Source organism: Manacus vitellinus, unplaced genomic scaffold (genome assembly GCF_001715985.3).
Source record: "Manacus vitellinus isolate BGI_N305 unplaced genomic scaffold, ASM171598v3 scaffold_20_pilon, whole genome shotgun sequence".
Lineage (NCBI taxonomy): Eukaryota > Metazoa > Chordata > Aves > Passeriformes > Pipridae > Manacus > Manacus vitellinus.
Window position 1 is genome coordinate 12,448,288 of NW_021939471.1, and position 12,010 is coordinate 12,460,297.

At 42.8% G+C, this 12,010-nt stretch overlaps 1 protein-coding gene across 1 annotated transcript in view; it reads left to right on the top strand.

The window, feature by feature from the left end:
* Window positions 1-12,010, top strand: part of TTN (titin) — a 241,352-nt gene that overhangs the window by 61,636 nt on the left and 167,706 nt on the right. The window contains exons 58-81 of the mRNA XM_018071672.2: window positions 88-369; window positions 496-774; window positions 910-1,188; window positions 1,279-1,557; window positions 1,678-1,965; window positions 2,159-2,437; window positions 2,646-2,927; window positions 3,514-3,792; window positions 3,901-4,182; window positions 4,641-4,919; window positions 5,045-5,332; window positions 5,538-5,816; window positions 5,917-6,195; window positions 6,297-6,575; window positions 6,677-6,964; window positions 7,093-7,380; window positions 8,236-8,517; window positions 9,232-9,510; window positions 9,626-9,907; window positions 10,040-10,318; window positions 10,449-10,736; window positions 10,955-11,233; window positions 11,338-11,616; window positions 11,698-11,976. Coding sequence (XP_017927161.2) covers window positions 88-369; window positions 496-774; window positions 910-1,188; window positions 1,279-1,557; window positions 1,678-1,965; window positions 2,159-2,437; window positions 2,646-2,927; window positions 3,514-3,792; window positions 3,901-4,182; window positions 4,641-4,919; window positions 5,045-5,332; window positions 5,538-5,816; window positions 5,917-6,195; window positions 6,297-6,575; window positions 6,677-6,964; window positions 7,093-7,380; window positions 8,236-8,517; window positions 9,232-9,510; window positions 9,626-9,907; window positions 10,040-10,318; window positions 10,449-10,736; window positions 10,955-11,233; window positions 11,338-11,616; window positions 11,698-11,976 — 6,756 coding nt within the window. The remainder of the gene's footprint in view (window positions 1-87; window positions 370-495; window positions 775-909; window positions 1,189-1,278; window positions 1,558-1,677; window positions 1,966-2,158; window positions 2,438-2,645; window positions 2,928-3,513; window positions 3,793-3,900; window positions 4,183-4,640; window positions 4,920-5,044; window positions 5,333-5,537; window positions 5,817-5,916; window positions 6,196-6,296; window positions 6,576-6,676; window positions 6,965-7,092; window positions 7,381-8,235; window positions 8,518-9,231; window positions 9,511-9,625; window positions 9,908-10,039; window positions 10,319-10,448; window positions 10,737-10,954; window positions 11,234-11,337; window positions 11,617-11,697; window positions 11,977-12,010) is intronic.

A 12,010-nucleotide genomic window follows, 5' to 3' on the forward strand; every position in this document is an offset into this window, starting at 1 on the left:
AGGGGGAGGAAACCTTTTTATTTCTTTAAATTCTATATTTTATTCCCACCTTAAATATTAAAAACCTCAACTTTGTCCATCTTCTAGAGCCCCCCAGATTTATTCAGATGCCAACTTCTGTAATAGCTTTGCGTGAAGGACAGTCCACCACTTTCGAGTGCCAGGTAGTAGGCACACCAGAGATCCACATTACATGGTACCTGGATGGGAATGAAGTGACTGACCAGGCTAAGTACGGCATCTCCTTCATAGATGGATTAGCCACTTTGAAAGTCACTCAAGCCAGAGTGGCAGATAGTGGGATTTATGTTTGCGAAGCCCACAATGATGCAGGTAGTGAGAGCTGCAGCGTTGAGCTGAAAGTAAAAGGTTAGTTTTGATCATCTTGTCATCTATGTCACATATCTGGGATGAGGAAGAAGGAGATACTTCTTCTCCTCTCAAAACTGTTTAAGATTACTATCTACTAAAGGTTATTATCATTCTTCTTTATAGAGCCTCCAACCTTTGTTCGGGAGTTGAGTCCCACCAAGGTAGTGAAGGGCTCAGAGGCCACACTAGAGTGTGAGGTGACTGGTACTCCTCCATTTGAGGTGAAGTGGCTGAAGAACAATAAGGAGATGTTCAGCAGCAAGAAATATGCCATCTCCACCAAAGAATCAGTATTTACTCTTAATGTGACTAACTGTGATGTCTCAGATGTTGGTGAATATCAGTGTATTATATCAAATGAAGGTGGGAGCTGTTCTTGCAGCACAAGGCTCAGCTTGAAAGGTCAGTCCTCTAGGAAGCGTACCTCAAACATTATATCACCTAGCTAAACTGTAGTGACTAGGATTACTTTATATGATCTCTCTTTCCCCTCTTCCCTTTCCATGCCTTCTCTTCTAAACCAAACTCACACAACAGAACCACCATCCTTCGTCAAGAAGCTGGAGAACGTCACTAGCATTTTGAAAGGTGATGCATTCTTTCAGTGCGTCGTAGCAGGTGCTCAACCCTTATCTGTGTCATGGATAAAAGATGAGAAAATACTAGAAGACGATGAGCATCACCATATTACCTTTGAGAACAACGTGGCCACACTGAAGCTTGCTAATGTTGACCTCAGCCACAGAGGGAGATACACCTGTCAGGCCAAGAATGAATCTGGCTTGGAGAAGTGTTTTGCTTTGCTTTTTGTACAAGGTGTGTACAAGGGGTGACCTTGATGAGTATTTGAAAGTCAGTCCCCTATCTACATAGCTAACTCTTGTTTTTATACTCTTTATACCTCAGAGCCTGCACAGATCATAGAAAAGGCTAAATCGCTTAAAGTCACTGAAAGAGACCCTGTGACTTTGGAGTGTGTTGTGGCTGGGACGCCAGAGCTCCGAATAAGATGGTACAAAGATGGCAAACAGCTCCTGCCCAGTAGATACTACACAATGACCTTTGAAAACAATGTGGCCAGTTTCAGGATTGAACCTGTATCAAAGGAGGATAGTGGTACATACAGTTTTAAGGTTGAAAATGACTTTGGAAGTAGCACCTGTGAAGCTGTTCTGACTGTGCTAGGTTTGTATTGACATATGGGAAATTTGCCAGTACAGGAAGGAAATGAAAAAAATAATAATTTCTGTGAAAGCTAAGCAAGAAGTTAACCAATGTGTTTTTACCATTTCTTGTGTTTGGCAGATCAATCAATTCCTCCTGTATTTATCAAAAAACTAACCAAAAAGGATACCGTTCTGGGATCTTCTATCCAAATGGAGTGCAAAGTCTCTGGGTCACTCCCCATTATTGCAAAATGGTTTAAGGATGGAAAAGAGATAACTGACAGTGCAAAATATAGAAGTCTGTGCCATGAGAACACTATGTCACTTGAGATTGCTAATCTAGAGCTGGCAGACAGTGCAAATTACACGTGCAGTGTCTCTAATGTTGCTGGAAACGACTCTTGCAGTGCTGTCCTGACTGTGAAAGGTTTGAAACTCTTTTAATACTTCTTATTTGTGATAGATGCTGGAAAAATACCTTAAATCTTGTCCTAACATAACACTCTTATGTATCTTGATGTAAATACTAAAAACTTGGTCTCCATGCTTGCCTCACTAATTTTCTTCATTCTTAGACATTTCTGATGTAACTGAGTATTTCTTTTTCTTAAAAACTCCAGAGCCACCAAGCTTCTTAGTAAAACCTGAAAGCCAACAAGCCATCCCAGATTCCACAGTGGAGTTTAAGGCCACACTGAAAGGAACACCACCCTTTACAGTAAAGTGGTTCAAAGAAGATTTAGAACTTGTATCTGGTCCAACTTGTTTCATTGGGATTGAAGGTTCAACCGGGTTCTTAACCCTCTATTCAGTGGATACTTCTAGGACTGGGCACTACACTTGCCACGTTTCAAATGACGTTGGCAGTGACTCTTGCACTACAACATTGATGGTAACAGGTGTGCGCTCTTTCTTCATGTGTTACTGTCTTTTTGTCTCTTTCTTCTCTTTCCTTTTTGCCAAACCCACTCCAGTGATCTTTGATACACTGCCAAGTGAATTCCCTTTCTTGTGCTTGCAACCCATAGTTTTTTGGCTCTTTTTCCCCATATTTTCTTTCCAGTATTACTTCAGACCTTCCTGACCCCACTTTTTTGGTTTTTTTAGAACCACCCAAGTTTGCTAAGAAGCTAGAGGCAACAAAAGTAGTCAAGCAGGGTGATTCAGCCCGGCTTGAGTGCAAAGTAAGTGGATCTCCAGAGATGAAAGTAGTGTGGTTCAGAAATGACCATGAAATTGTTGCCAGTGAAAAATTCCGGATGTCTTTCATTGACTCTGTGGCCGTGCTTGAAATGAATCATCTCAGTACTGATGAGAGCGGTGACTACATCTGTGAAGCTCACAACCCTGCCGGCAAGGCCAGCTGTAGCACCAAAGTCACAGTGAAAGGTTAGCTGTTCTCTTGTTCTCTGATTGCATCCTATTTTTCCTCTGGTGGTTGTACCCCTTGGAAATCCCCAGGAACATGAGTTTAATTTCTTATTTCAGGACTGCCCTTTTCTTCATGTCATGTTTGTTTCTTGATGCCCCTCATCCTCCTTGCCAATGCCCGAACAAGGATGATGTTCTTAATGCAGAAAAGTTCTAAGCTAGTTGTTCCCCAGTTCTAAATTTTAAATGTCCAGGACAGATCATAGTGGGGATTTCTATATAAAGGATCTGAAATATGAAGGAAAAGAACAGATATAAACTGACTAGTGTCAGTTTTACACTGTGTATGGGAGATTACTGAGACCTGTACCATCTCTGCCAAGGGTCACCCTGCTGTTTACCTTTTATACAGAGGAGCTAAGGGCTCTGAACTTACCTGTGGGCAAGTTAATTTCATAATGTGCCCAGAAAATGAGGGAAGCCCTTGCCCCTTCTGAAGATATTCTCAGCAGTTTCACTGTTTAGAAGCTGATATCAGTAAACTGTTTGTTGGCCAAATAACTCTAGACTCCTTTCTAAAAATGTTCCTCTCTTCCCTTGTTAGAACCTCCTGTCTTTAGCAGGAAACCCTCTCCAGTAGACATTGTCAAAGGATCTGAGGTTAGCCTGGAATGTGAGATTTCAGGAACACCTCCATTTGACGTTGCCTGGTACAAAGACAGGAGACAAATCCGCAGTAGTCAGAAGTACAAGGTTACAGCCAAAAACTACCAGACAAGTGTTCGCATTCTTAATGTTGAAGCTGCGGATGTTGGTGAATATCAGTGCAAAGCACAGAACGATGTAGGAAGTGACACTTGTTTTTGCGCTGTGAAACTGAAAGGTAAAGTATTGATACACGTGCCTTCTGCAGTGCTCCCAAGGATGCTGCATTGCTCTTCTTTAAGAAAACACTGTGAGTATTTACTGTAACTGCATATTTCTTCTTCAGAACCACCAAAATTCTTGACTAAAATAAACAGCGTGACTGTTGTGGTTGGTGAACCAGTAGAGTTACAAGCAAAAGTGGAGGGCTCCCAGCCAATTGCTGTGCAGTGGCTTAAAGACAAAGAGGAAATTATTAGAGAAAGTGAAAACACGAAGATCACATTTATGGAAAATATTGCAACTTTACAATTTGTGCACACGGAGACAAGCAATGCTGGAAAATACACCTGTCAGATCAGAAATGATGCTGGAAGTCGCGAGTGTATGGCTACCTTAACTATTCTAGGTTGGTAAAAAGCACAAATTCATGAAAGTTTGGGGGTTCTTTAAAGTTAGAAACTTGGCTATTTAGTGTCAGCTGTATACTCTGCTTATGCCCGTGAGTTCAAAACAATCAAAACAGAGAATCATTCTCTAACCAACAAGCAGCAGTCAGGTTCCGTATTTCCAGTTTTCAGGGATAGGAGTAAAAGGAACCACTCATGCCTGGTGGGAGAGGGACAGGCAGTTGCATTTTTCTCTTAGGAGATTAAAATATTTGTACTTAATTTTTTAGAGCATTTGAAATTTCCAGTTTGGGGGAGAAGAAAAGATGGAAAAAACAGCTGAAAAAATTCCACTCTAACAAACTGAAATTTCTTTAGCATCAAATGTGTAAACTCCATCTTATACTGCTATAATGCTTATAGTTAGTACTAATCAAAACCTGTTTTCACCATATACGTTACCCATCTCTCCTTCCAGAGCCTGCAGTCATTGTAGAGAAAGCAGAGCCAATGAGAGTTACTGTAGGAGATGCCTGTACTTTGGAGTGCAAAGTGGCAGGCACACCACAGCTTTCCACTGGGTGGTTCAAGGACGGCAAAGAGCTGACCAGCAGCCAAAAATACAAAATTACGTTCCTCAATAACGTATCTACACTTAAAATTATGGATGCAGAAAAGGAAGATGGTGGACTGTATACTTTTGCAGTGCAAAACGACGTGGGGAAAAGCAGTTGCACAGCATCAGTTGATGTTTTAGGTTGGTTGGGTATCTTGTCTTCTATCTTTTACAAAAGCTTTTGTTTGGTCATGTTCTCTGTCCTTTCTTCCATTCCTTTCCTCATTTTCTCTCTAACCTTGGATTTATTATGTTTTCTTATGCAGATCGAATCATTCCTCCTTCTTTCACAAGAAAACTAAAGGACACCCCCTGTGTTCTGAGTTCATCAGCACTGCTGGAATGTAAAGTGTCAGGTTCACCTCCTATTTCTGTTGCCTGGTTTCAAAATGGACTTAAGTTAGTCAATGGAGAAAAACATCAAATCTCCTTTTCAGATAACCTTTGTATTTTAGAAGTTAATTCACTGAGCAACTCAGATACTGGAACTTACACCTGCAAAGCTACCAACGTAGCTGGTTCAGATGAATGCAGTGCTGTATTGACCGTACAAGGTCAGTATATGATAGTCAGGAAGCTCTCTGAGCTGTTCTTTTCTCTTTCTCTTTTGAAATTGCCTGAGGTCTCTTGTAAATATTCTTGGGGAAAATTATTGACTGAAAAATAAAGATTTTGCTCTTTGTCTTCAGTAGTGTGTGGAAATGCCAGAGTTATGCTGCAGCAACCTGTCTCATCTCTCTTTTTCTCTTGTGTGTTTAGAGCCACCATCTTTTGAGAGGACACCAGAGCCTCTGGATGTATTGCCAGGCACAAGCATCACTTTCACATGTGTTGTCAGAGGAACCCCTCCTTTTAAAGTCAACTGGTTTAGAGGGGCCAATGAGCTTGTGCCAGGGGACAAATGCAATATCTACTTGGAGGAGTCCGTTGTGGAGCTTGAGTTATTTGATGTAACTCCTCCCCAAAGTGGAGAGTATACTTGTCTAGTGACTAATGATGCTGGCAGGGCAAATTGTTCAACACACCTTACAGTAAAAGGTTTGTAAAGATAGATCTCTCTATTTACCTTAAAATATTTTTTACTTCTCTCCATTTGGCATGTTGTGTTCAACATTTGTGACTTCTTACCTTTCATTAGAGCCAGCTGTCTTTGTGAAGAAACTGAGTGATCAGTACGTGGAACCTGGTAAGCCCATCGTCCTGGAGGGCACTTACACAGGCAGCCTCCCCATCTCTGTGACATGGAAGAAGAATGGCCACACCATCACACAATCTCAGAAGTGTAGCATGACCACCACAGAGAAATCCTGCATCCTGGAAATACTTGACAGCACCAAAGAAGATTCAGGAGAATACACTTGCCATCTTGAAAATGAGGCGGGAAGAGATGTTTGTGAGGCTGTAGTCTCTACCCTAGGTGTGTGCTCCCTTTACTTCTTTTTCTTGCCTTTTTTTCAAGTATATGCTTTCCAAGGCCTGACACTACAATGACCCTATCTAATTGCTTCTCTTTTTTAGAACCTCCCTATTTTGTTACACACTTGGAGCCTCTTGAGGTGTCAGTTGGGGATTATACAACATTGCAATGTCGCGTTGCTGGAACACCAGAAATTACTGTGTCTTGGTACAAAGGTGACACAAAACTCAGGTCTACTCCTGAGTACAAAGTGTTCTTTAAAGACAACGTTGCTACACTTATTTTCAACAAAGTGGTTAGCAATGACACTGGAGAATATATCTGCAAGGCAGAAAACAGTGTAGGAACCGCATCTACAAAGGCTCTCTTAACAGTTCAAGGTGATGATTTTATATTAGCTTGATAAAATTCTTTTTCTCTCACAAAACTATAAAAAAATTGCTTACTGGGGATTATTTATCCTTTACTTGCTTTCTTCTAGAGCGCAAACGACCACCTTCCTTTGCAAGAAAGTTAAAGGACATCGAGCACCCTGCTGGTTTACCCCTTAAATTTATGTGTCGGCTCAATGGCTCAGAACCCATTACTGTTACTTGGCACAAAGACGGGGTGCCACTGAGTGATGACCACAATGTGCACACATCCTTTGTAGATAACGTTGCAGTGCTGCAACTAGTGCGAACCGAGATGAATCATACTGGGCAGTACTCCTGCACAGCCACCAATTCTGTGGGCACTGCCACCACAAGTGCTAGGCTCACAGTGGCAGGTGTGTTGGCTTACAAAATTTTTGCCTGGATCACAGGCTCCTCTCTCTTATTTCATGCATGCGATGGTATCTATGTGTTGGATTAACTTTTTTGTGAGGTGTATTACATGGTTTTCTTGTGCTTTTAGAACCCAAGCAAGCACCTGTCTTTGACACCAAACCAGAATCTATTGATGTGCCTTTTGGAGAAAGTGCTGACTTTGAATGTCATGTTACGGGTGCCCAGCCAATACACATAACCTGGTCCAAAGATGGTCGGGAGATTCGAACTGGAGGAAACTTCAATATTACATTTATAAACAACACAGCTCACCTTCGAGTGCTCAGAGTGGGTAAAGGAGACTCTGGCCAATATACTTGCCAAGCTAGTAATGAAGCTGGGAAAGACTTTTGCTCAGCCCAACTCAGTGTCAAAGGTATTAAGACTAAATCACCTTTGTTTGTGTGTTTTCTTTTTCTTGGGTAAAGAGACTTTTTTGTCTCATCTTCTACCATTTCTAGTTCAGAAATATATAGAAAGTAGCTTTCCAGACAGCAGACATAAACCATGAAGTGACCTTCTCCCATCATAATATGTAACAGTTGAAACCTTCTGTGCCTGCGAAATCTCTCTCTTTGTGAACCTTTTTGTAGGTACAATTGCACTCACACTGCTTTTAACTGTAGTGGTTAGCTACAGTTAACCTGTGGTATTCAGTCATAGTAATTACTATATGGAACACAGTGATAAGTAAATACAGTATCTTGCCGTTGTTTGCCAGCGAACTCTTTTGACTTTGCTAAAGATTTCAATTTTGAATTGTTGATTTAATCTAGACTATGCATCACTTAATTTCTTCATGCAGAAATATACTTTAAATATGGGTAAGCGAGTGAAACTATCCCTACCGTGTTTCTGTTGCTCCTGGAGATGAAAGACTTGTCAAATTTTTCATGCTGGCCTGCGAACCTGTTACCCCTCAAAGGTAACAGCAAAATTTCCCTTGGATGGAGCAACCGTCTTTGTATGTTTTCTATAGCTTCATCTGTCTGATGCAGCAGGGTCCATAGTTGGCAGAACATAGTTTTAGTTGTTGTCTTTGCTTTCTTTTTTCCATCTTCTGTCTTTCCTCGAGAGGAAATTCTGGTGGGAATGCAGCCAGCTGCAGTAACAATCTTACTTTGTTGTTCCACAGTACTCTTGTGCCTCCCAGAACTTTCGCTCAGCACTGTAGGTTTCACATGGCAAACAGGTATCCTGTCATTCTCTACATATTTATTCTGTTCTGCAGAACCTCCCAAGTTCATCAAGAAGCCTGAAGCTTTGCGATTCGTGAAGCAGGGGGACACAGTTCAACTTGAATGTAAAATCAGTGGCACACCAGAGATCAGAATCGTATGGTATAAAAATGATCAGGCACTCCAGGCGAGCGACAGGCTCCACATGTCCTTTGTAGACTCCGTGGCGATGCTAACCATTCCAGATGCCAACACTGAAGATGCTGGGGATTACATATGTGAAGCCCATAACTCTGCCGGCACAGCCAGCTGCAGCACTTCAGTCGCAGTGAAAGGTTAGCAGTGTGGCTTCACACACAGCCAGAATCCCCGGCTACCAGTCCCTGCTCCCAGCTGCACGTCCCTCAGACAGGGAGCTGCTGCTGCAGAAGTTGGTGGCTGCTGGGCCAGTGTCTCTCCAACTGGTCTCACACTGAAATGCTGCTGTGTTTATGCAGCAGAGATTAGGCAGGAAATTGTGGTGGGTGTTGAGCACTGTGCAGCTGTTCCCTTGTCTCTCCGCTTAAGTCAATTGAAAGCTGAACAAGGCAAGGTTTTCAAATCACAAGGACTAGATAGAACACCAGCCATGGTGAGGGAGCTGGAAATACTTTTCAACCATCCCTCTGCCTCCTCTTTATCCACAGTGATCCTGACAGGAATAAAATTTAAGACGGAAGAGGAGGCTGTGTAGCTGAGTCTCACTGATTGTAGCTTTCATGACTAGAAAGAGTGGGGAGGAAAGCTGGAATGTGATCCCGGAGAGCAGGGAGAGTGGCTTTTGGGGAGGGGCACCAAGCACTGACTCCAAACAGGTGCAGAAGTGTCACATTTTCTGCTCTTTGGACTGCTGGGATTTTTTAGAGGTCAGGCCACATATTTAAAAGTTAAATATGTGTTTACAAGAATAAATGTAGGCTCCCTTCCTGAATATGTTGCCTCCTGCTACTCTCCAGAAACCCACCCAGAGAAGCAGGCTCACACATTATGATGTGATTCTTTTTTTATAGAACCACCTGTTTTTAGCAAAGTGCCAAGCCCTGTGGAGACTCTTAAAGGCTCAGATGTTATCCTCCAGTGCGAGATAGCAGGGACCCCACCCTTTGAGGTGGCTTGGTTCAAGGACCGAAGGCAGGTCAGGAGCAGCAAGAAATTCAAGGTGACAGCAAAACACTCCATTGCCAGTCTTCATATTCTCAATCTGGAATCTCAAGATACTGGAGAATATCAATGCAAAGCTATGAATGAGGTGGGAAGCAACACTTGCACTTGCCCAGTGAAATTCAAAGGTTTGTATGCTAGAGGATCAACATCACTGCCCTCTTTTCTTGATTTTCTTGCTGTCCCTCTTTCAAGCAAGCATGTATGATTAACTGTCCTCTGCCTCCTTGTTTTTGCCATCAGAACCCCCACGGTTTGCCAAGAAGCTGAGTGACACTGCAATCTTCATCGGGGAGCCAACAGCTCTGCAGGCAGTGGTGGAAGGATCCCCACCAATTTCTGTTGTCTGGCTCAAGGATAAGGGTGAAGTTATTAGGGAGAGTGAAAATGTTCAAATGTGGTTTATGGACAACATAGCAACTCTTGAGATAGCCAGTGCAGAGGGAGCTGATGTTGGGAAGTACATCTGTCAGATCAAAAATGATGCTGGCATGCGGGAGTGCTCTGCCTTTTTACAAGTCCTAGGTGGGTATAGCCTACTTCACAGATACTACATCTTACAGCTTGCAAAATTGCCTTTGTTCTCTCTTGCTTATGTCCTCTACTCACTAGTTTGAGGGTAGATTTCTTGGTGACACACAGATCTTCCTATTTCAGAACCAGCAGTCATCTTAGAGAAGACTGAGCCAATCACAGTAATGGCTGGTAATCCTTTTACCCTGGAGTGCAAAGTAGGAGGAACACCTGAACTTATCACCAAGTGGTACAAAGATGGCAGAGAACTAAGGAGTGACCGCAAATACCAAATTACCTTTTTCAACAATATATCCACTTTGAAAGTCTTTTCTGCAGACAGGGGAGACAGGGGCTTATATACTTTTGAGGTGCACAATGAAGTGGGGGACAGCAGCTGCACTTCTTCAGTTGATGTTTCAGGTCAGCTCTATATCTTTGTTGTTCACATTTGTCTTTAAAGGAAGCTTTTATTTTTCCCCCTTTTCTTTCCACTGAAAAAAAACCCAAAACCAACATTTCTCTTCCTGTACTTCTTCCCTGTCCTACTTAGATCGTCTTGTTCCTCCTTCATTCTCAAGAAAATTAAAAGAAACAAATGGGGTGCTGGGATCCTCAGTGCTGCTGGAGTGCAAAGTGTCTGGCACATCCCCCATATCTGTGTCCTGGTTTCAAGATGGGAATGAGATTGTTAGTGGAGAAAAATATGAAATCTCATTCTTGGATGATGTTTGTGCTTTGAAGCTGAATGCTCTGGATGCCACAGATACAGGGACATATACCTGTGTGGCAACCAATGTGGCTGGATCTGATGAATGCAGTGCCTTGTTGACTGTACAAGGTCAGTGTAAGGATACTACAGTACTTTCACCAAAATTATTCTTCCCTCTTCTCTTTCTCCCCTCTGCTTTCTCATGGTTTCTTTTTCATGTTTGTTTTTTTGGGGATTTTTCCTGTGGGTTTTTTTTTCTTGACTCAAACCCGTTCCAGTTTTCCTCCCCACAGAAACTCTCCTATTAACATCTTTTTCCTTCTTTCACTTCTTTGCATGATCTTTAGAACCACCCTCTTTTGTGAAGACACCTGATCCCCAGGAAGTTTTGCCTGGATCAAGTGTAACATTTACCAGCTACATCAAGGGTAGTGCTCCCTTCAAAGTGACCTGGTTTAGAGGCATCAGGGAGCTGGTGCCGGACAGCAACTGCTCCATCTCTTTCAAAGAATCTGTGGCACAGCTGCAGCTGTACAACGTGGAGCCAGGACACAGTGGGGACTATGCCTGTGTGGTCACAAATGATGCTGGCAGTGCCTCATGTACAACCCAACTCTTTGTTAAAGGTGTGTTTGAATGTGTGCATGAATGCACAGTTGTCTTCATTCACGGTCTGCCTGCATCTCTTCCACTTCTGTCCCTCTCACTATTGATTTATACCTCCTCACAGAGCCTGCAGTCTTTGTGAAGAAGTTAAGTGATTTCAGTGTGGAGCAGGGGAAGTCCATTGTGCTGGAAAGCAGCTACATAGGCACCCCTCCCATCTCTGTCACCTGGAAAAGAAATGGCATGCCCATTGCACAGTCTCCACGCTGCAGTGTTACAACTACTGAAAAATCTGGCATTCTTGAAATCTTCAACAGCACCAAGAATGATGAAGGCGAATACACCTGTGAGGTGGCAAATGAGGCGGGTGGGGATGTTTGCCACAGCCTTGTGTCCATCTTAGGTATGCCTCAACCCTGATTCCCCTAAGGCACCCACCCCAGTGATGCTCTGTCTATGCTCACCATGCTCTCTCCTTCCCTAGAACCACCCTATTTTGTCACACATCTGGACCGTGTGGAGGTGAAGGTTGGCGAGCCCTTGATCTTAAAATGCCAGATTGGTGGTTCACCAGAAATCAAGGTGTCCTGGTATAAAGATGACACCAAGCTGAGATCAACACAAGCTTACAAAATGCACTTCAAGAACAATGTGGCAACACTGGCATTCTCCACTGTAGAGGATAGCAACATTGGAGAATATATTTGCAAAGCAGAAAATAGCATCGGCTTCGCCACCTCCACAGCTTTGCTTGTTGTTAAAGGTGATGGGCCAAGGGCCACTCTTTTCTGGGGTAG